Source organism: Ostrea edulis, chromosome 2 (genome assembly GCF_947568905.1).
Source record: "Ostrea edulis chromosome 2, xbOstEdul1.1, whole genome shotgun sequence".
Lineage (NCBI taxonomy): Eukaryota > Metazoa > Mollusca > Bivalvia > Ostreida > Ostreidae > Ostrea > Ostrea edulis.
The window spans coordinates 53,231,084-53,252,788 of NC_079165.1; the positions used below are offsets into that span (position 1 = coordinate 53,231,084).

The following is a 21,705-nucleotide window of genomic DNA, read 5'->3' on the forward strand; positions in this document are numbered from 1 at the left end:
TCGAAGCTATAAGCACTGGTAGGCCTATAGCATACATTCTGTTTTGCTCTTCAAATTCAATACACACTCGGATCAACTGACCTTCACCTTGTCACAACATATATCGACGATACAATGTAACTTCTACCAACTGGTAGATTTACAACAACAAAAAATAAAGATACAAAATAATTGAACTTTTAATTATACAAATAATAGAATATTGTATTTCCTAACTTTAAAGGTCAACTGAAACGATTTTCAAAGTTCGTTTTTCAAATAAATTCCGTAAGAAAATACCATTCCTTAAATGTTTTCACATAAGAATAATTTTTGTTTCGATCATCCAGGTAGATACGACATCGTTAATTTCAACCCGGTAAATTTTATTGTATGAGTTATCTGCCCTTTAGGCGAACCTGATATTTCAATATGGCGGCACGATATGAAAATCATTCGGAAGATTGTATTCCTGAAATAGATATATCGCTTAGTGTTAATGTGCAGCCCTGCCAATATGAACCAGTTGTACAGCGAGACGCATCCCCACTAGTGGAAAACGATAGTTATTCAGAAAACAGCGAGGATCAATCGGACGAATGCCCTTCACCTGTTCACCATCTGATATGCGAGGTCGATATGCAATGGTTTGTTAATTTAGGCTAATTATTTATATGAGACTTTTAATGAAAACGAAACGATTACTCAAAGCTCAGAAGTGCATCAGCATGTATTTCTAAGACTAGTTTTCTATTATTCTAACAGGTGATCATATAGGCTAGTAATGTCATCGCAATGCCCTCAAGAAGGGAGTCCAAATGTTGCAGTGCATAGGATTGAAGAGGTGGGCGTGTCCTGCATCACAGATCACGAAGGTTTTGTTGTGGCAAACTGTCTCAACAGATTGGTTATAGGAACAGCTTATTATGAATGCATACAAAATATTGGTCCCTTGGAGGAGGGGGAATTGATTCACAAGTATGTATTTTGTTATGATTACTCAAAGTTAATATGGGGGGGGGGGGGGGGGGGGGGGGGGGGCACTCTGTCTCCTGATTCACTATGACACGGCCATAGTCATAGTCATTAATGAAGCATTGTAAAATAAATGTCTAGATACTATTAAATACCAATGTTCTTTAATATTTTCTAGATTGAAATTGCTAATTTATTTAAGTATTTCAAATAATTTAATGCAAATTAGTAGATAAAAATGAAAATAAGTATGTCAATGGTCAATGGGGCAGGCACTCGGTCTCCTGATTCACTATGAGCCATAGTCATAATGAACCTCTCCTATTTCAATATCTAAACCCACTGAATTGTTGACCCTTTTATGCACTTCCTTTCAAATAAACATAAAATGTGCCTCAATCAATTTCTTATGTTTTATCTTTACCCATTTTACTGTCTAACCATGTGTACATTTTATATCAATTTTAAATCAGAAATTAATTCCTGAAAAATCATTCATATTTAAAGTAACCCCATCCCCCCCCCCCAATTTTTTTTTTTTTTTGGTTAGATGAAAGTCATCAATTATATTTGAAATTTTAAAATTCTTCATAATTTTTTTAACAGATTTTACAGACATCATGCATATTGGAGATCTGGTAGTAGCTTGGGAAAAACAATTGGAAAGTTCTTCTATCCTGCGTTGTGACTATGATAAGAAATCATTCCATCACAACAGTACTGTGGATTTAAATACCCTTTGGTATTAATTTAAATGTGTGATAAATTCTTAATGCATTTTTCATAAGTGATATAAATAAATATAAACAAGTAAACATAGTTTGATGTTCAGTTTTTATATTGTACATAATATATATCACCAATTTACATATATGTAATTTGGGTTAAATCCAAAAGGTCTACAGGTCCCAGTCACCTGAGTTTGACACATGTTGGTAGGAATTTGTGATCGGGGCAGGAGAATTACCAACAACATCCATTATATTAACTTCCTGGAGTTTCTGTAGGAGCCAAACTGATCACTTCCTGCATCAATTCAAAGGCTTAATCTGAAATATAACAAAACGTTACAATTCAATAAACATGTACTTATTGTCTAGTATTATGAATATCCACTCACATACATACTAATTATGTGGGTCAATTTAAAAAATGTACATATTTGAGGTGAAGAAAAACAAAAAAATTCAAATGTCGCAGAAAATTAATTTTCATATTAATGAAGCATTGTAAAATAAATGTCTAGATACTATTAAATACCAATGTTCTTTAATATTTTCTAGATTGAAATTGCTAATTTATTCAAGTATTTCAAATAATTTAATGCAAATTAGTAGATAAAAATGAAAATAAGTATGTCAATGGTCAAAATTGACCTACATGTAAAATTTGTACATGTATTCCGTTTCTTTTTCCAACAACTGGATTTATTTAATGATACAAGTTTAATTTTCCATCTCATAATTATAAGAATATTATCAAAACTATGGTTGTAAGAAATATTCATTTATCAATTTCACAATTTATCTATTTAGTAAATTGTAAAATTGCTTCTTTTTTGGGGGGGGGGGGGGGGGGGGGTTCTGTAACTTGGGAAATTTGCATAGTATCAGCATGGATAAATAAATATATGCTCTGCATTTAATTAATCAAATGTGGATCATGTGTACTTATTCATGTTGCATGTATATCATAAAGCTGATTAAGTATACTCGACTAGTGATATTTTTATTGTACTACTACTTGTGTAGATTTTTCTATACCTATTTCTGGATTTTATATTAATTATTGTACTTCAGAGAAAACTCAGTACAAATATGTGTCCTATATTTACTTGTTTTAAAATCATTTACCTTTATGGCATAAAAATAATGAATTTTAGAAAAATTTACAATTTTTTCATGTTTGACACTGTATTGAGTTTGTATTCAAATTTAGTAACAGTATCGAGAGTAACATCATGGACAAAGTGTAAAAAATCTAAAGGGCATGAGTGTAGAACACAAGTGAAAAAATATTCAGATTTTATACAAAGTTACTTAACATGCATATTGGCTATGATTCTAATTTACACATTTGCAAAAGTTCACTTCAATCTAGAATAATATTCATAGATATTTACTTGATATCCTTCACTTAACTTGTATACATATGTATGTACATGTATGTTACATGAACAATTGAACATTCAAAGTATCCATTAAATTTACACCAATGTGTAATATTTTTGAAAACAAATTTGATAATACAATTCATGTCATTTTGTGGCTCTAGTACAAATCTTGCAATTATTCCATATGTGGTTTGTGTAGTCATTTCATAAGTGTTTGTCCCATTCATGATTTAATCATTTTGAATGGCAGGATCATATGACATTGAATGGAATTGGTTGTTTTTGTTGATTGTCTTGGAATTGGGTGGTGGGGGAAGAATGATTCGGACATTGTCATCAACTTCTAACTCATATAAACTAATATAAACAAATGAATGAAAGTAAACTTCAGTTATGAATGACTTGTGTGACTGCATGAAGGGGGGGGGGGGGTAATAAAAATAAGCTTCAGTATGAAATAATTGTGTGACGGGTGGGGGTAGAGGATATTCGTATAGAGAACAAATAAATCGTGTCATACTATATCAATGTCAATAAAAAAGCCAATATCATTTACATCAAAACTTACGTTCTTTTCTCCACAGCTCTGGAAGTTTTGTTTATGAAGGGGAAAGTCCAAATCTGTTTTCCGTTTTCGGCCCTTTCAGGTCTTTGTAGCTACGTGTAGCGGTTTGTAATCAAAGAGAATTGGGATTGGCTTTTTCTTTCATTGCATTCTTGAGTGTTCCATGCAAAGACCATGCCATGGACAGCTGATGGACGGCTTATTATGTAGGCCTAACAGTCCTCAATAGAGTGCTTCGACGGCCAATAATTAATCCATTGTTTTTAATTTCCCCACCCAAATTCCGCAATTTTTTGTGTGTGTAGGGAAACTAAACATTGTTACTCTGTCTATATTAAACCTTACAGTCAGGAACCGCACAAAACACCATATTTACTCGTTGTTTACCGGACGTCACCTGCTGATTAGCGTCTTTAGTTTCAATATGGCGGGTTCGTGTAAAGGGGCATAACTCCCGCAATATTTTCTGCTCTGACACAGGTGCGCTATCTTTATCCGCGCGTATCGCGGATATATGACCAAAATGAACCGAACAAACCCGCACAATCATTTTATACGATCTAAATGAAGCAAATACATACTTAATATGGAAAAAGTTATATTTCGTTTCAGTTGACCTTTAAATTGAATTATAAAATTATTTCTTTATTGAACTCGTAGCATCTTGAGTGCGTCAGTAGGCTATAACGCCGTGCTCCCACTTCGTACTTCCTAAAGACGTGCAGATCACAATTCAAAAATAGTAATAAGATTGCTTTATCAAAATAAAATAATGTGATTACCACTTTAAATTTGAATATTTTTATTGATTTGTGTGTGTTGTCTTTTTCTTTCTTTCCGAAATGCACGCGTGGCAATAGCTTGGCATAGGGCCTAGTTGTCAACAATTTAACGTATCATAATTTGTCTAATCCAAAAATAAATAATGATTGCACTGTTTATTTTAGAAAAACAGCGCCAATTACAGATGTATAAAGGAATAACATCCCCAAACAGTTTGTAGACAGCGGCCCATATAAACATTATTTACTCACAATTTTGCTGATTTAATACACGCTTTACTCGCTATATTTGGGTATTTACATCGTTATATGTGTGCACTGGTGGCGAACACATATAAAACTCGGACAATTTATCAACATCGATTTAAATGTTGCCCATGGTAAATTAATTAGGCCCCTAAAAGTTGAGTTTTTAATAATATCTCGCAGTACTTTCACAATCCGAAGGGCGCATGTGATGTCACTGTACCACGTGACTACCTACCTAATTAACTTGACTTTTTGAAATCGGGGCTTAGATTTAAGTCTGTATTGTAGTTAAATATCGCAAAATTTCGGCGAATGAACTATTAGAATTAATTACTATAAGCATAAAGAAGACAAAATGCATGTAATATTGTATACTTTGAAAACATGAGATGTGTCCTTTAAAAGCTCACTTGAGCTAAAAAAAGCCTGTAAATTGTAGAAAAATTGTCCAATCAATATGAAAATACAAAAAATATAAAAACACCTTCATATAGTGAGTAATGATTGTACAAATTTTCAGAAAAATCCATGCACTAGTTTCTTAGAACATGCAGGGACAAAATCATGTCCACAGACAGACGGACGGACATGTTGATTTTAATCTTCGTTTGCGGGGGATATAAATATATATTCAAAGCATTTGGAGATTTCATTTTTAAAAAATCAAATTGAAAAATGTGCTACAAATAACTATAGAATATACCAGACAGCAGGATACTGCCTGATGTGGTGATACTAACACCTTCACGAGTTGAGTAAACACGGACGAGATCATCATGATTGTTATTTAAATCAGACGTCTGAAGTGTGCTTGAAGTACTTTGACATCACTGACAAAGGTCATAGTTATTTATTCGATCCACGTTTACTTTTTCAATACATTTATAATTATTCTGTAAAGTTTTACTATGCACAAGACAAAATTATTGTAAACTTCAAAGTTTATATAAATAATACAGATGAAAAGTTACTATATTTTATTCAAACTTTGCCTTTTGGGTACTACTTAGCGGATTACAGAATAACAAGATACATCAAAAACACATGCATGATTTTTAACATCCAAGATAAATATCAACTCTAACATACATCTCAAATTAAAACAAGATCAGTCAAGTTGAAAGCTTAAGCTGAAATGCTTGCTAAGAGCATAGCCGATGGCCATGCATGTAATGGTGAGAGGCCAGTGGCCTTGAGTATAAGTGGCCGATGGCCCTGTAATATGTAAATGGCCGATTGCTGATGGTTTGTGTTCCCTAAACTTATTTCTTTTGGGGTAGAACATTGAAATTGTTTCAATGTGTTATGACTGAAATTGTTTCAATGTGTTATGCCTTATGAATTGTTGAGTAGTTTACCCAAGATCAGATTAAAGTGGTGGCGGGGTGGATGGAGGTTTGTTTAGCCACAGAAGAACTTCAAACTGATGCAGTGATGCTATACAGCTTAATAATGATTGGTCCATTTGATCACGTGATACACGAGATCCGCCAGATTCTAAATATAGACCTGATAGCTACGATACAGAATAAACTTATATAAACTATATTTAATAACTTAAATAACAATTAAAATCCTCCTACCTGTTGAGTCCTAGGAGAGACAGAGGCAGAGTCGGTGGTGGTTGTCTTTGCAACAGAGTTTGGTTGTTGGGATCCCCAACCTGAAGTGAAACTCATCAATGAGTTCCAGCTGCTGTTTGCACTGTTGGTTAGGGTGCTCCATAAACTGTTGTTGTCCTTATAGGGGAAAAATGGTATAAATAAATACAAAAGAACAGGCAAGCATGAGATACATGTACACATGTAGTTACTCCGAGTACAAGTACAGGCTTTGCATATTTCTACATTGACAGAGAACACTTGTAGCTCTTAATGCAAAAATATTTCATGATGCCAATCTTGCTGTTGATATTTACCAGAATTATGGCAATGACAATCATTTTTGTTTCTTCATTTGAAAGGTCATGGGAGACCATTTTTAGCAATACTTTCTCTTTCTGTAATTATCAACTTTGTTTCATAAGCATTCATCTTCTGCTATATGGGTATCTTTCAAGCTTACATTCCTCTCATTCGCTACTACATGTACTACCAAAACTAGGTCAAAAGGTCATAGGAAAAAAAAATCTTACATCCGGGTCCTTTGTCAATGTGAAACAGCAAACGACAACGGCTGCTCACCAACATTTCACTGGTGAGACATAGTTTGTTTAAGCATGTAAGATGATAAAAATATAACATTTGTAAAAAATACAATTTAAAGTTACCACTAAGTTGCAGATTAGAATGTTTCATTCACATTTGTTTAATTTGAGCTGGTGAAGTATAGGTTGTTTATGTCTGCTCGCGCTCGCTACTTTCACTTATTGCGATGTTTTCTATCGAATTAAATAACTCTCTAAAATTAACCCGGTGAAGTAGTACATTGCATAAAGAAGTGATAACAGTTCAATAATTTTATTGACAATGTGTCTTTTTTGTTTTAAAATGACAAAGCCATTTGATTTTTAAGATTTAGGCCACAGTTTTTTTATTTCTTGGTTTATGGATCCGCCGACCCTAATTTCTGGGGAATTGGAAAAAAAATAAAATGCAAATTTCTACTTTTTTTTAAATTCCGCTGATTGTACCCAACATGTCAAATCGAAAATAAAAATAAAATGCATTTTCAATTTTACGAATAGAAAATCGTGAAACGTAAACCCATTGATTTGTATTTGGTAATCACTATTCGTTTTGCAAAATATCTTTATTCCGTATCTTTAAAAACCATGTAAACAGATATGGCCACGCACGATGACAGTAACGATACCTAGACGAAACAGATGCCAGATGACATTTCATCACGAAAAAAAAAAGAGTTTGATAGAAATAAATATTTCTCATACAATTGGCGGTATTCTTAACACAAAATGCAGTGCTATTTGGGTGTTTAAAGATGAGAGGAAGGTACAGTTGTTAGCGACTTTACTAAATTGGATGTTCTATCGTTAAAGTGATAATGTCCTATGGACCCGGTTTGAGTGTGGTGAGGGCCTGTACCGAGACATAATTAGATTATTCTAACTAGTGACTTTATACCAGAGCAGTACATGTCATAATAAATGTATTTGAATACATGTACGTGCATCTCTGCCGTCAAAAATACTAACAGGGAATAGAACACTGTGAGAAATTGTTAGATGCTTTTGATATTATAATGAACGCCTGTAAAAAAAAAATATGACCAGATAAAACTCAGAAAGGTATGCATATTTCTCGTAAATTAGTATACCTTGTGTAGTTGTGGAAAGAATTTGAGTAGCAAATAAAAATGAAAAACAAAAAACATTTCTTTCAAAAAGATGGTAGATAATTCCATGGGCATGTCTATGTGGGGAAAATGGGGTTAAAATTATTTCATAGGGGTATAAACATTCTGAAATTAAAAATGGAATTACTACATACCATTGTAATAGTGCTTATATATTATTGTTTTTTCTTTATGTTTACAATTTGTAAATGTAAAATCTTTCTGGATACTTTACAACATCAAAGAGATATGACCTTATACATTCTCGGCTTATGTTTTACCAAAGTGTAACATAGATACATGTATGTAGTTATACACTGAATTTGAAATTGCATTTTTTTTTTTTCAAAATTCATAATGTACTAGTCACTCTAAAGAATTTTTTTATCTAATATTTTTGAAATACATGTTTTGTTTATTTGTACTCACGAAATAACGTTAATGATTTGTTGAAAATAAAACAATGATAGATATTAAAAATGTTTATTTTATTTTTATTTTTTTTTCTCCCGACCGACCCTAAATTTTATTTTTAAAATCCGTAAACCAATAAATTAAAAAACTGTGGCCTTATTGGCTTACCCCCCCCTCTTTTCTCTCTCTCTCTTCTGTGGTATGCAGTACAGTGGAACCCCATTATTACGTTTTCCATTTTGTCACAATAAAATAACGTAATACTGGGGGCAACGTAATAAACGTTCCCAGTTAAATCCGTTAAAAATATCATTTGGAACCGTTGGTACTCCGTGAAGGGGTGTGTGAATATATCTTTACTGTTTCTTTGTTTAAAAGACTATGATACTTTGTTTTATTTACATCTTATCTTTAATGTCCGTAATTCTTCTCCCTTTTCTTTATTTCGGTGTAGGATACATAAGGATGTTTTGATAAACGTTGCTTTTTCTGCATTCATTTGGACCGCCATTTTGTTCAACTTTAAAACAATGCGTTCATGTAAATTTCTCTCAATAACTCGTTCCGGTTCGTATTCAACATTCGTATTAAAAAACAAAAAAAAAAATCGTTTTTATTAAGTTCTCTAATTACACAATACACAACACAATAAAAAAATCCCACCCAAAAAACAACAAAACTATAGACACAAAACGCACACGATACCCAACACTTACACACTTCTCACCAACGATAAACACGGAGAACAATTTAAGCGCAATCCACATAAAAAAAATATAATGAGGCACGAAGATTTCATTTATAACGCTAAATGATGGCACTAAAATCACGTGCGCATCAAGGGATTTTAAAATATTCACTGAGGTAAATGCCGTGCACGAATCGGCCGATAGATTGGTGTATGTATGGACGAGATTTACGAACACCCAAGCTGCATGTCCAAACAACGAACAATTTTTTTAATTGAACACCTTTAGTCACCTATGTCCAAGCAGTTACCCAAGCGGTTGTAACATTGCTACGATAAATCTTGTCTTTCTTGTTTGGTACCAAAGCTGTCCGTGAATAGAGTTTTAATAGCGAAGGTAATCACACTATGCTGAACACGCAGGTTGTTGAGAAATTATTTCTTTGATTATCAAAATATGAAAAATGAAGTAAATTTCATTGAGTACAATTTCTAAATAAACATTATTTAATTGTTTATCACTGGCTTCTATACGGGGTATTCACCTGTATTGATGTCGCTAGATCTATCGAAGCGTGATCAGTCAAGCGTCTCTAATCCCCAAACAGACCAGGAAATTTACATGGTGACTGCCTCAGGCAGTCAAGGTGTGAATGGCTTATTATTTTGAGAATCACTATTGAATAATTAGGGGTTTATTACGTTTTTGTCGGAATTTTTACAACGTAATACCGAGTCCCGGCATTTTAGGACAACGTAATAACGAGGTCTATTTTATATAGGTTTGTTAAGAAATGGTTTTGTGCTTTGAAATTCCAACGTAATATGCGGACTAACGTAATAAAGGGGGAACGTAATAACGGGGTTCCACTGTACTGAGTAGTAATTAAGTTTGAATCTATGAATTAAGTCACCCCTCACACAATTAAGGATTTTGAAGTTTGGATTGAAGTAAGTTTTAGGAGTTTTGTTTTTTAAGTGTCCATCAGCATGACTGTCTTGCCAATAATTTTCACTATTCGCAAGATGGTCGCGCTTATAATTAGAGCTCCTATCTGCATGATATTCTTTTCCCAATTATAAATTTCTTCTACTTGCCCGTGAGACAGAGTTAGAGATATATTTAATTTGTATGATTTTAAATTTTATAAGCTTCTGACAATTTAAAAAAAGTTTCATTTGATTAGATTGTAAACTTTTCGAGTTATCATCCGGAAACCAATTGTTGACGCCCAACCGCCAACCCGCATCACCAAACCAATAGCCGAGTTCAACTTCGTTGCAACTCGGCTAAAAAATCAAACGAGATGCATGTCTACACAATTATTTAATTTATCTCTAACTTTGACAAATGACCAGTTCAAAGTTCACTTCTCTATGCAATAACATATGTAGGCCTATATAATTATATTAAAGCTAGACACTTTATTGCAAATTATAAGGATACTAATTATAAACCAGGCAATTTAGGTGGTGGGTCACCATCCAATACCCAACTGTTAGTCAATCCATTTTCAGCAGTCTGATTTACACCACCGCCTTCTCTTTACGAGTGTAAAGAGAAAGGGGTGTATAAGACGAATGTAAGGAAAAGGAGGGGGTGGGGGGTAATAGACGATTCTAAGAAAGGAGGGTTTGTATTATTGTAAGGAGATGGGGGTGTATTTGACGAGTGTAAGGAGAGAAGGGGGTTGGAAAAGCCCTGAATTATTCCTGACTTTCCCTAACTACCGTATTTTGCCGAATATAATACGCAGTGGTGTTTAATACGCACCCCCCACTTTGAGCCTAAAAGTTGGTGAAAAAACGCACTTCGGGTGTATAATACGCAGCAAAAATTTTGACCAGGCGGTAATCTTTATTTTATACTTGGTGTTAATTTTCACTTAATATTTTTACAGAAATAATGAATTCTAAACAACGCACAATAATTTGCAAACTTTTTGAGATGAGGTCTACATCGCGGTAATCTTCAATGACAATCTTCAGGGAAATATCAACCCGGACAAGCCTGTTCATTTCAGCAAAGCACGAGATTTTGTAACATTAAAGTCTTAACTGACTCGATATTTCCTTTGTTGAAACTTAAAATCAATCAAATAGCCGATGTTATAAAAATAAAATTAAACAATTAAACTATCGCTTATTTTACTGTAATCAACACACCATGGTAGGTACAAAGATGCAAATTATCAACTCCTCGTTAACTACGATGACTATTAAAATGTGTGAAAAAAAATTTTGTTAGGTATTTCTTTACCCGGAGGGGGTATCTAACAAAAGCATTGTACACAACAATGGCTTCGTAAAACACACGCTTTTACGCAATAGTTATTTCAAAGATTCAAATAAGTATTTCATTAAAAATTAGGCCTATTCATAAAACTTACAGTAAACAAACTTTTAGCAAGTAACAAAATTATTTTCCAACAATTTTAGCACGTGTCAAGGCATTATTGTGTACACATGCTTTCAATAATGGCGGCATGCGATGTAATGAATAGTCAGATCCAATGCAATTTGATTGGCTGTTTGTTTCATGATAATTGAATTATTTAGATATTGTAAGTATATATATCACATTTTCTGCAATTTTACGTTTCTGTAGTAATTTTCTTGAGGTCGAATTTTCTAGTTAATAAATAGGTGAACGTGAAAAGGCGTACAGTATCCGAAGCCTTGGTCTTTGAGTGAAATATTACACTACTTAATCGCCGAGTTTCATCTGGAAAAAAAGGTCAAAAACCTATTGTGGTATATAATACGCACCCCTTTCTGGCACAAAAATATTCTCTAAAAAAAGTGCGTATTATATTCGGCAAAATACGGTATGTAGACTACAAGTGTTTATCAAAATTTGTCGTCGGTCGTCGTGCGTATAATCTCGCCCCCTGTTTTGTAAAATTTTCTTTTAAAAAATACTATCTGTATAGATTGTAGTAGTTGTCAATATTTATATTTTGTAGTTCCCCCCCCCCCCCCCCCCCACTTGAAAAGGGATGCTACGACGTGCCTGTATAATACTGCCGTGATTTGTTGTAATGCATTATAAGCTATTCTCTTTGTAAAATTACCATTAATAATAAATACCCCCCCCCCCCCCAAAAAAACATCACAATACAATGGGTCCAGTAGTCGGTAGAGGGGTATTATCGAAATTTTACATTTTTGTGCAATTCAGAATTAAGATTTTTAAGTGTAAAAATGATTGTTTTATTATGAAATGGAATCTTCAAACATGGGTATGAAAAGCAACATTAGTGCCAATAAATAGTTTCTCTTATAAATTCTAGAAAGGAACTTTTCCATAAAAGATATGCTAAAGTAAACTTTTGGTCCTCTTTACCTATTATGTAAACAAATTGTATCATAATATAAGGGATAAATCATTATAAACTTTGGGGAAAAAAAACAATACATCGTTGATTTGTCAAAAGGCTGCGTCCATGATTACGTCGTTTTTTCCCTATGACCTTTGACACACATATTATAATTAGGTAATTAAATATGGCGGCACCGAGTGTGCAAAACATCTATATATCTTTATTTGCATATGAAAATAACAGATAATGATCATTGTCAAAAATGATGGTGGTTACTCCCCCTGTTTAGGGGGACCCCATCCTGACTCCGAAATATTTTATCTTTGAACACATAGTGAACACCATAATTTATTTTCTTTAGGATTTTTACAGGCAATGTGTGCAGCTAATTTAGTATAACAGGTGGATGTAATTAAAATAAACAAATATGAATGGTTACTTAACATTCTTTTATAATAAAATTTGCAACATTAAGGCCTATATGAAAGATAATTTTGCTTAACAAAATGTTATTTTTTATTTTTTTTAATTTTGTCCCCAGTAAGGAAATGGATGTGCAAATTCATTGTGCTTCAATAGAAAAAAATTTATCCCTCCAACTGTTGCAAGACGGTAAAATTTGGTTTATTTCACTTCACATAAAAACTTGTAATTTCAACATTGCTCACCATTTAAAAAAAATTACATTAATAAATAATAAACATTCGTACTGCTATCATTATTCATTTGAATAAAGCAGTTGACTTTTTTGAGAATGTTCCCCATCTTGACCATGCTTGCAGTAGGTCCATAGTCGAAAATAGTTGGAACTGCGTCTGGTTGAAGATTTAATTTCTTATACCCACTATTTTTGCTAAAGTAGGGTCATCACATTTGGTGACACAATCCATTAAAGTGATCATAGATTTTTCATCAATTATTCCAACATAACATTGAAAAATAAGATATTAATTAGAAATATGTCCATAGGACATGAATGCCCTGCTCAATGTGACATTTGTAATGCAATATGAAAATAAGAGGCCCATGGGCCACATCGCTTACCTTAAGCACCTTGGCCCATATCTAAAAATTTTCCCTATACATGTATACTCACATGTAAAATTTTGATCCCCTATTGTGGCCCAAACCTACCCCTGGGAGCCATGATTTTTACAAACATGAATCTGCAGTATGTCAGAAAGCTGCCATGTAAATTTGAACTTGTCTGGACAAATGGTTCTTGAGAAGATTTTTAAAGATTTTTTCCTACATATAATTTGCATGTAAAACTTTGATTCCCTATTGTGACCCCACTCAACCCCAAGGGCCATGAATTTAACAAGCTTGAATCTCCACTATGTCAGCAAGCTTTCATGTAAATTTCAGCCCTTCTGACCCTGTGGTTCTTGAGAAGATTTTTAAATGACCCCACCCCATTTTTGTGATTATTTTCCCTTTGAATGGGACATGGCCCTTCATTTGAACAAACTTGAATTGTCTTCACCTAAGGATGATTTGCATCAAGTTTGATGCATTTTTGTGATTATCTCCCCTTTGAAGGGAACATGGCCCTTCATTTGAACAAACTTGAATCCCCTTCACCCAAGGATGTTTTGTGCCAAGTTTGGTTGAAGGTGGCCCAGTGGTTCTGGAGAAGAAGATGAAAATGTGAAAAGTTTCCGACAACAACGACAATGCTATCAACGGACAACAAAAAGTTTTGATCAGGAAAGCTAATAATATGAAAGACTGATTTTTCCCCCCCTGAAGATTGATGTAATCATTTATTCTATTTAACTTTGAAATTCAATAGAATGAAATGTATGTAAAAGAAAGACACATCCCTGCACGTGCAATTTAATCCCCACAGGCTAGAAAACTCGATACTGTAAATCATGAGCAGGATAGACACTGTGAAGCTATAGATTTCTTCAACATGTTGCGTTATATTTTCTAAATTCAAATTAATTCTTTATATAAATATGTTTATACAGAACTTGTAATTGCCAATCACTAAATTTCAGCATATGCAACTCGGGATCATCGTTGACAATAGGAAAACGAAATCATACTGCATAGATCTCTGAAGGAAATGTCAATTAATCGGATAATACATGTACACATTTGTTCTGAAATGTTGTGAAAATTTCAATTCGCAAACATATAAGATATAAACTGTACTTTTTAATTGATTCTGTCCACTGGAAGTAACTGTCATTGGAGACATATTCATGGCGGGGCATAAAAAAAATCTGACACTACAAAGCAGCACATACACGTGGACAGCTGTTCATTTATTCGGCTGAAGTTATGTACACACGATTCGAAATACCCCATACTGTAGGGGGTCGCAAATGTGGTTACAACTTTTTCTACTTTGAAGTGTTGACAAAAACAATTAATGCTCTTGGAAGCATACAAAATTACCATCCAATCATTATCTAATGTCATGCTTTGTCCATCAATAATGCTACGAAGCCAATGAGAAATGTCATGTAGCGAGACAGTTTTTTTTTCTACTAAAGATAGATAGTTCATGAATTAAACTGTAATTAATATATCAATGCATGATATCTATCCTTTCATTTTTTGGATATAATTATTATGTAGCTTGCTGGTGCTGATTGTTTTGTTGTCACACGTGTGTACGTGTTGTACAAAGTACAGCGTGAAAGTGAAATTCTGAGAATCGCGAAATGCAGAATACACTAAATGACTGTATTTCTTAATCTTATTTTCAAATTTACCCAACACATTGGCATTAAAACACTTTGAAACAGTGTGTAACCTATATCAAATTTACTTCGTATTACTAGTGAATTGGCGCATAAATGTCTTCCCATTAGAGCTCTCTGCCCTTTATTTAGACTTAACTGTGTAGTTATATTGCGGCGCTTTTTACTCTTTCGCATCTTCTTTTGAGTTTAATTAACTTCAAAGTGTTTAATTTGTTTGACTTGTATAGATTAGTGGTTCACAAAGTGCGGTTAAATACATGAAGAGCTTATAAACACTTGGACATTTTACAACCTAGCTAGTGTAGAATGGAAAAGAGCTATATTGTCTTGCACGCGTTCACTAAAAGAAATAGTCAACCCTTTTCTGTAAGCCATAATAAAGAAAATGTGCCTGATTTAACTACTTTATTGAATCCAGGTAAACTTTATGCGTATACACATCTACAAATGGCAATGAAGCATTGTACAAAGTTTCAAATCTATTAGAGAAGGAGAAATGTTCATAAGCTATTCTACATCCTCCACCACTCTTAGATCCACTATAACTTTTAGGAAAATAATTGGATCCTCCTGTCCCTACAATATGATGCACATCTACAAATGACTATGAAGCATTGTACAAAGTTTCAAGTCTATCCGATAACCCATATAGGAGAAGAAGCGTTCACAAGATTTTGTGACAGACAAACGGAAAGTACAAAAACAATATGTCTCTAATTAAACTTGTGGTGCAAGTGTGAACTGCAAGATAATCTGTCTGACCTGATAGTGATATTGGACAAACTGATCAGCTGAGCAACAGCTTACAAAGTATGATGTCTATGAGGGAAGTGATTGCACAAGTTGTGGGAGACATGCTCCTTCATCTACTAAGGGGGGGGGGGGGGGGGGGGGGGGGGGGCATCATAAATACATATATACCCAGTTTGTCTGCTTTGTCTACTTGATCATCTAAACTATAGAAGATATTAAAAGACTATCTTTAGAGGTATTCAACCCCAAGGGGCCAGGGATCATGAAAATCTTAATCTACATTCCCTACCCATGAAATGATATATATACACTGTACCTAATCAGGTTCAAAATTGGACAACTTACTTGCATGGTAGAGGGTGTATCAGGTCCAGTGGGCCATTTTGCTGACAGGGGGTTGTACTCATTGTCCCAGAGACTTTCACTGCCAACAGGGGGTACATCAAAGCCAGGCCATTCCTCTCCTGAAATAATGCTCAGTTTTAAAATAATGCCATTTTACACTCTAAGGTCTTTTTGTTATTTCTAGGCGAAAAGATGACAAAATGATATTTAGCGACTTTTCATCCCAAAATAACAAAAAGACAACATGGCACTAATCAACCACCATACCTAGTCGCTATGATCTTGAACGCAGCCCTTGCCATAAGAAATCTATATACAAAATATGAAAGCTCTATCTTAAATAGTTGAGGAGATATTTAATAGGTCAGAATGTTAGTAAAAGTAGGTCAAAGTTCCAGCTCAAGGTCACAAGATCGCACACACCATTGCATCACATGAAAGGTCTTTTCATAATGAATGTACAGTATAATCTGTATAAACCAGCTATGTGTGGTTCCAAAGAAATTGGCCGGTTTGCACGGAGTCCAGAATGTTGACAATAATGAGAGTTGCTTCCCTTGTATTCACTATCTATGCATACATGTGTAATGATTGCTAACGTTTTAATATATCACAAAAGAATTCAAAATGTAAAAATATAAATGTCAGTGTTTTATTGTCGTGCTCATTTGAAAAAGTTTCAATTTTCATTAAACAGTTTAAAATCTTGGAATTATTCGCGCAATTTTCTGTTGGTAAATTGTCGATTTCGTCTACATCATCGCCGTTATCAAGTGCTACATTATGTACGTTCGTCAAGTTTGTGTTGTGTTCGTTTAAAATTTGTCTTTCCCAGCTTTCATTGTAAATGTATCGCTTTCAACTGTCTCAGTTTGTGAAACGGAAACTAATGCAATGCCGAGTGATCGACCGGACATGGCGAGTTGTGCTAACTAACTGCATATCATCACTGTCTGACTCGCCGTAGAGCTCCGAGAAGTCCACGAGGGGAAACCCTGCTTTTGGAAAACATAATGGGATTGTTGCCGATTTTGTTTCATTCCAAGAATGTATCGAATTCATCGATTAATTGAACTTTGTCTTTTAATGTCAGTTCTCGTCTCTGTCGTTAGGGGGAGCGCCATTACCTCATGCGTGGTGCTGTCACAATTGAAAAGTGCACCCCCTAAAAATCAGGTTTTATTTTAAACTGATCGCGACTCCTCGCCAGTTGCACTCTTTTACTTACCTGTGGCTTCCCTTGAGACACCCTTTGTGTACACAGTGTGTGATCGACCGAATACCGACAGATTGGTCATCGTGGGGTGGCTGGTTTAAATGCGATAATTAGAGCTAATTAAGAGCAGTTAGGACCGTGTGTACACCGAATACAATTGACCGCAGCAATTAGGGTGGTGTATCATCGAGGGGCCGGTTTACACAGGATAATTAAAGTAACTTGATAGCAGTTGGGACTGTGTAAGCCGGCCGATATACAGAATACGCAGTATCCGGAGTACAGGGAATTATTAATAAAGGATTTGTTAAAGAAATGTTAGGGACTATACTTTGTGCGGCCGGAATTGACAGAGCGCCGGAGGACTCAGAGGCCGGTTTGGACAAATTATGCTGTATATACAGAATATGAAAACCCTAGCTTAAATAGTTCTAGAGATATTTTTAAAGATTTTTCCTACGTATCAGCATACAACACTTTGATACCCTATTGTGGCCCCGGGCACCTTATCCCCGGGGACTATGAATTGCACAAATTTGGAACTACTCTATGTCAGAAAGCTTTCATGTAAATTTCCACTTTTCTGGCCCTGTGGCTTTTGAAAAGAAGATTTTTATACATTTTCCCTATAAACTCGTATGTTAAACTATAATCCCCCAATGTGGCCCCACCCTACCCTCGGGGGCCATGATTTTTACAACCTTGAATTTGCATTATAGATTATAAGGAAGTGTTCATGTAAATTTGAACTTTCCTGGCCTAGTGGTTCTTGAGAAGATGATTTTTAAAGATTTTCCCTCCAATATATACCTATGAAAAACTTTGATCCCCTATTGAGGCCACATCCTCCGCCTGGAGAACATAATTTAGCAAACTTGAATGTCCACTTTGTCAGAGAGTTGCCATGTAAATTTGAACTTTCCTGGCCTAGCGGTTCTTGAGAAAAAGATTTTACCTATATTTTTGTCTGTAAAACTTTGATCCCCTATTGTGGCCCCACCCTACCCCCGGGGGCCATGATTTTAAGAAACTTCAATCTGCACTATGTCAGAAAGCCTTCATATAACTAGAGATTGTTTTTAATGAAAAACAAATGTCCCCCAAGCTCCCCAAATAGGAAGTGCTCCAAATGAAACCTCCTCCCCTTAATGTACTGCATGGTATGGAGGAGAATGCATGAGCAGGAACATAGACATAAGGAACTCCAATAAGCCACATAGAAGATGTGTTCGCAAACTATTTTACAACCTCCATCCTTCAGATCCACTATAACTTTAAGGACAACAATTGAATCCCCCTGTCCCGACAATATGCACATTTACAAATTGCAATGAAGCATTGTACAAAGTTTCAAATCTATCAGATAAGCCATATAGGAGGAGAAATGTTCATAAGCTATTCTACATCCTCCACCACTCTTAGATCCACTATAACTTTTAGGAAAATAATTGGATCCTCCTGTCCCTACAATATGCACATCTACAAATGACTATGAAGCATTGTACAAAGTTCAAATCTATCCGATAAGCCATATAGGACGAGAAGCATTCAAAAGATTTTGTGACAGACAGACGGACAATAAGAAAGCACAAAAACAATTTGTCTCCCTGAAAGAGGGAAGACATAATTGTAAATTTTTCTGGCCTATTGGTTCTTAAGAAGAAGATTTTTAAAGATTTTCCCTGATATATTCCCATGTAAAACTTTGATACCCTATTGTGGCCCCAACCTACCACTAGGGGCCATGATTTTAAAACAAGAGGTCCACAGGACTTATTGGTCACCTGAGTACTAGTGAAAAATTATCACTACTCCCAAGGGCTATGAAACCTAGAAAAAATTCCTATTCTGAATATCTAGACTAAATTTTGACATTCAGCAAAAGTATAAAACAAGATGTGTTCTTACAACTTCAATGCCATCACAAGTGATGAAAGGCTTCACATAATATAATAGATGTATTAACATTGAAATATCAAAAGATATGACTATTTGGACCTATCCTAGAGTCAGAACCCTGGGTTGTGAAATTCATAATTTTTTGTACATTTCTTTTTTCTGATATTCCTTAGGTCACAGTTTTTTTATTTCTTGGTTGATGGATACGCCGACCCTAATTTCTGGGGAATCGAAAAAAAGAAGAAGCAAATTTCTACTTTTTTTTTTAAAATTCCGCCGATTCTACCCAACATGTCAAACCGAAAATAAAAATAAAATGCATTTCAATTTTACGAATAGAAAATCGTGAAACGCAAACCTATTGATTTGTATTTGGTAATCACTATTCGTTTTGTGAAATATCTTTATTCCGTATTTTTAAAAACCATGTAAACAGATATGGAGACGATGACAGTACAGTAACAATACCTATATCGTTCTTGTCGACGAAACAGATGCCAGATGGCATTTCATCAAAAAACAAGATGTGTTTGTGAAACACAAATGCCCCCGATAATGGCCAATTCCGAAGATGGCCAAGGTCACAAGGACAAATATCTTGGTACCAGTAGAAAGATCTTGTCAAAAGAAATGCTCATGTACAACATGAAAGCTCTAATATTTACCATTTAGAAGTTATGACCAATGTAAAAATTTTTTTTAAAAGTAGGTCAAATGTCAAGGTCAAAAGGTTCAATACCAACGGAAAGATCTTGTAACAAGGAATACTCATGTGAAATATCAAAGCTCTATCTCTTACTGTTCAGAAGTTATTAGCAAGGTTAAAGTTTTCAAAAAGTAGGTCAAACTCCAAGGTCAAGCTCACAGGGTCAAAAATGTTGGTACCCACGGAAAGGTCTTGTCACAAGGAATACTCATGTGAAATATCAAAGCTCTATCACTTACTGTTCAAAAGTTATTAGCAAGGTTAAAGTTTCAGACAGAATGACAGAATTACAAAATGACAGAAAGGACAAAAACAATATGCCCCCCGATCTTCGATCTCGGGGGCATAAAAAGAAAGGAATTGATAGAAATAAATATTTCTCATACAATTGGCGGTATTCTTGCTGCTAACATAACACGAATTATAATGAACGCCTGTAAAAAATATTACCAATTCCCAGATGAAACTCAGAAAGGTATGCATATTTCTCGAAAATTAGTATACCTTGTGTAGTGGTGGAAAGAATTTGAGTATCAAATAAAAATGAAAAACAAGAAACATTTCTTTCAAAAAAAAGGTGGTAGAGAATTCCAAGGGCATGTCTATGTGGGAAAAATGGGGTTAAAAATTATTTCATGGGGGTATAAACATTCTGAAATTAAAAATGAAATTACTACATAAAATTGTAATACTGCTTATATTAATTTTTGTTTTCTTCATATTTACAATTTGTAAATGTAAACTCTTTATTGAGTAATACAGCAAAATTACTGAACAACATAATATACTGAATACTTTACAACATCAAAGAGATATGACCTTACACATTCTCAGCTTATGTTCTATCAAAGTGTAACATAGATACATGTAATAGTTATACACTGAATTTGAAACATATCTAAAGAATTTTTAAAACTAATATTTAATACATGTTTTGTTTATATGTACTCACGAAATGATGTTAAATGATTTATTGAAAATAAAACGTTATCAAAATTCAATAATTGTTTATTTTATTTTTTTTTCTTCCTCCTGACCGACCCTAAATTTTTATTTTTAAATCCGTAAACCAATAAATTAAAAAACTGTGGTCTTACTTGCATTTAGATTTTATACAGTATCAGCAAACTTACACATAAACATTATATACCAAGTTTGAATCCACCCTGGGGTCAAAACCCCTTACCCAGGGATCATGAAATTTACAATTTTGGTAGAGGCCTTCCTGCTCTACATCACCATGCATTTAGTTTTTCTTACACATGTGCGGTTCTTGAGAAGATTTTTGAAAATTTGTCATTTTTGGGCAGTTTTTGCCCCACCCCTAAGGCCCCAGGGGTGCAGGAATCCTGAAATTTAAAATTTATGTCCCCCTTGTTTCAAAGATGCTTCATACCAAATATGAAAAGAATTGGAATGATAGTTATCAAGAAGATAAAAACGACTTTGTTCACACATTTAATAACTGACCATTTTGGCCCCACTCTGACTACCTCCTCTTTCTAAATATCTATTTAGTTTCAATATAGTATAAACAGCACTAAAGAAGATGTTATTTAAGTGTTTTACAAATAAACACTATATATGCCAAGTTTGGCCCTGCACTGGGGTCAGAACCCCTAACCCGGGGATCATGAAATTTACAATTTTGGTAGTGGCCTTCCTGCTCTACATCACCATGCAT

The 21,705-nt window shown here is 34.3% G+C and overlaps 1 protein-coding gene and 1 long non-coding RNA gene across 8 annotated transcripts in view; one reads left to right on the forward strand and one right to left on the reverse strand.

Annotated features, from left to right (window-relative positions):
* LOC125682081 (transmembrane protein 131-like) overlaps positions 1 to 21,705 on the reverse strand; it is a 212,392-nt gene that overhangs the window by 6,197 nt on the left and 184,490 nt on the right. For all 6 annotated transcript variants that reach the window (XM_048922470.2, XM_048922475.2, XM_048922474.2 and 3 more), the window contains 2 exons: positions 16,201 to 16,319; positions 6,247 to 6,402 (listed from right to left, as the gene is read on the reverse strand). In XM_048922470.2, the coding sequence (XP_048778427.1) occupies positions 6,247 to 6,402; positions 16,201 to 16,319 (275 nt within the window). The remainder of the gene's footprint in view (positions 1 to 6,246; positions 6,403 to 16,200; positions 16,320 to 21,705) is intronic.
* Positions 73 to 1,773, forward strand: LOC130051795 (uncharacterized). 2 transcript variants are annotated; one of them, XR_008800047.1, is made up of 3 exons: positions 203 to 626; positions 745 to 957; positions 1,561 to 1,773. It is a non-coding gene; the product is annotated as an uncharacterized LOC130051795 (long non-coding RNA). The 2 variants fall into 2 exon arrangements; XR_008800046.1 differs by having other exon boundaries at positions 73 to 957.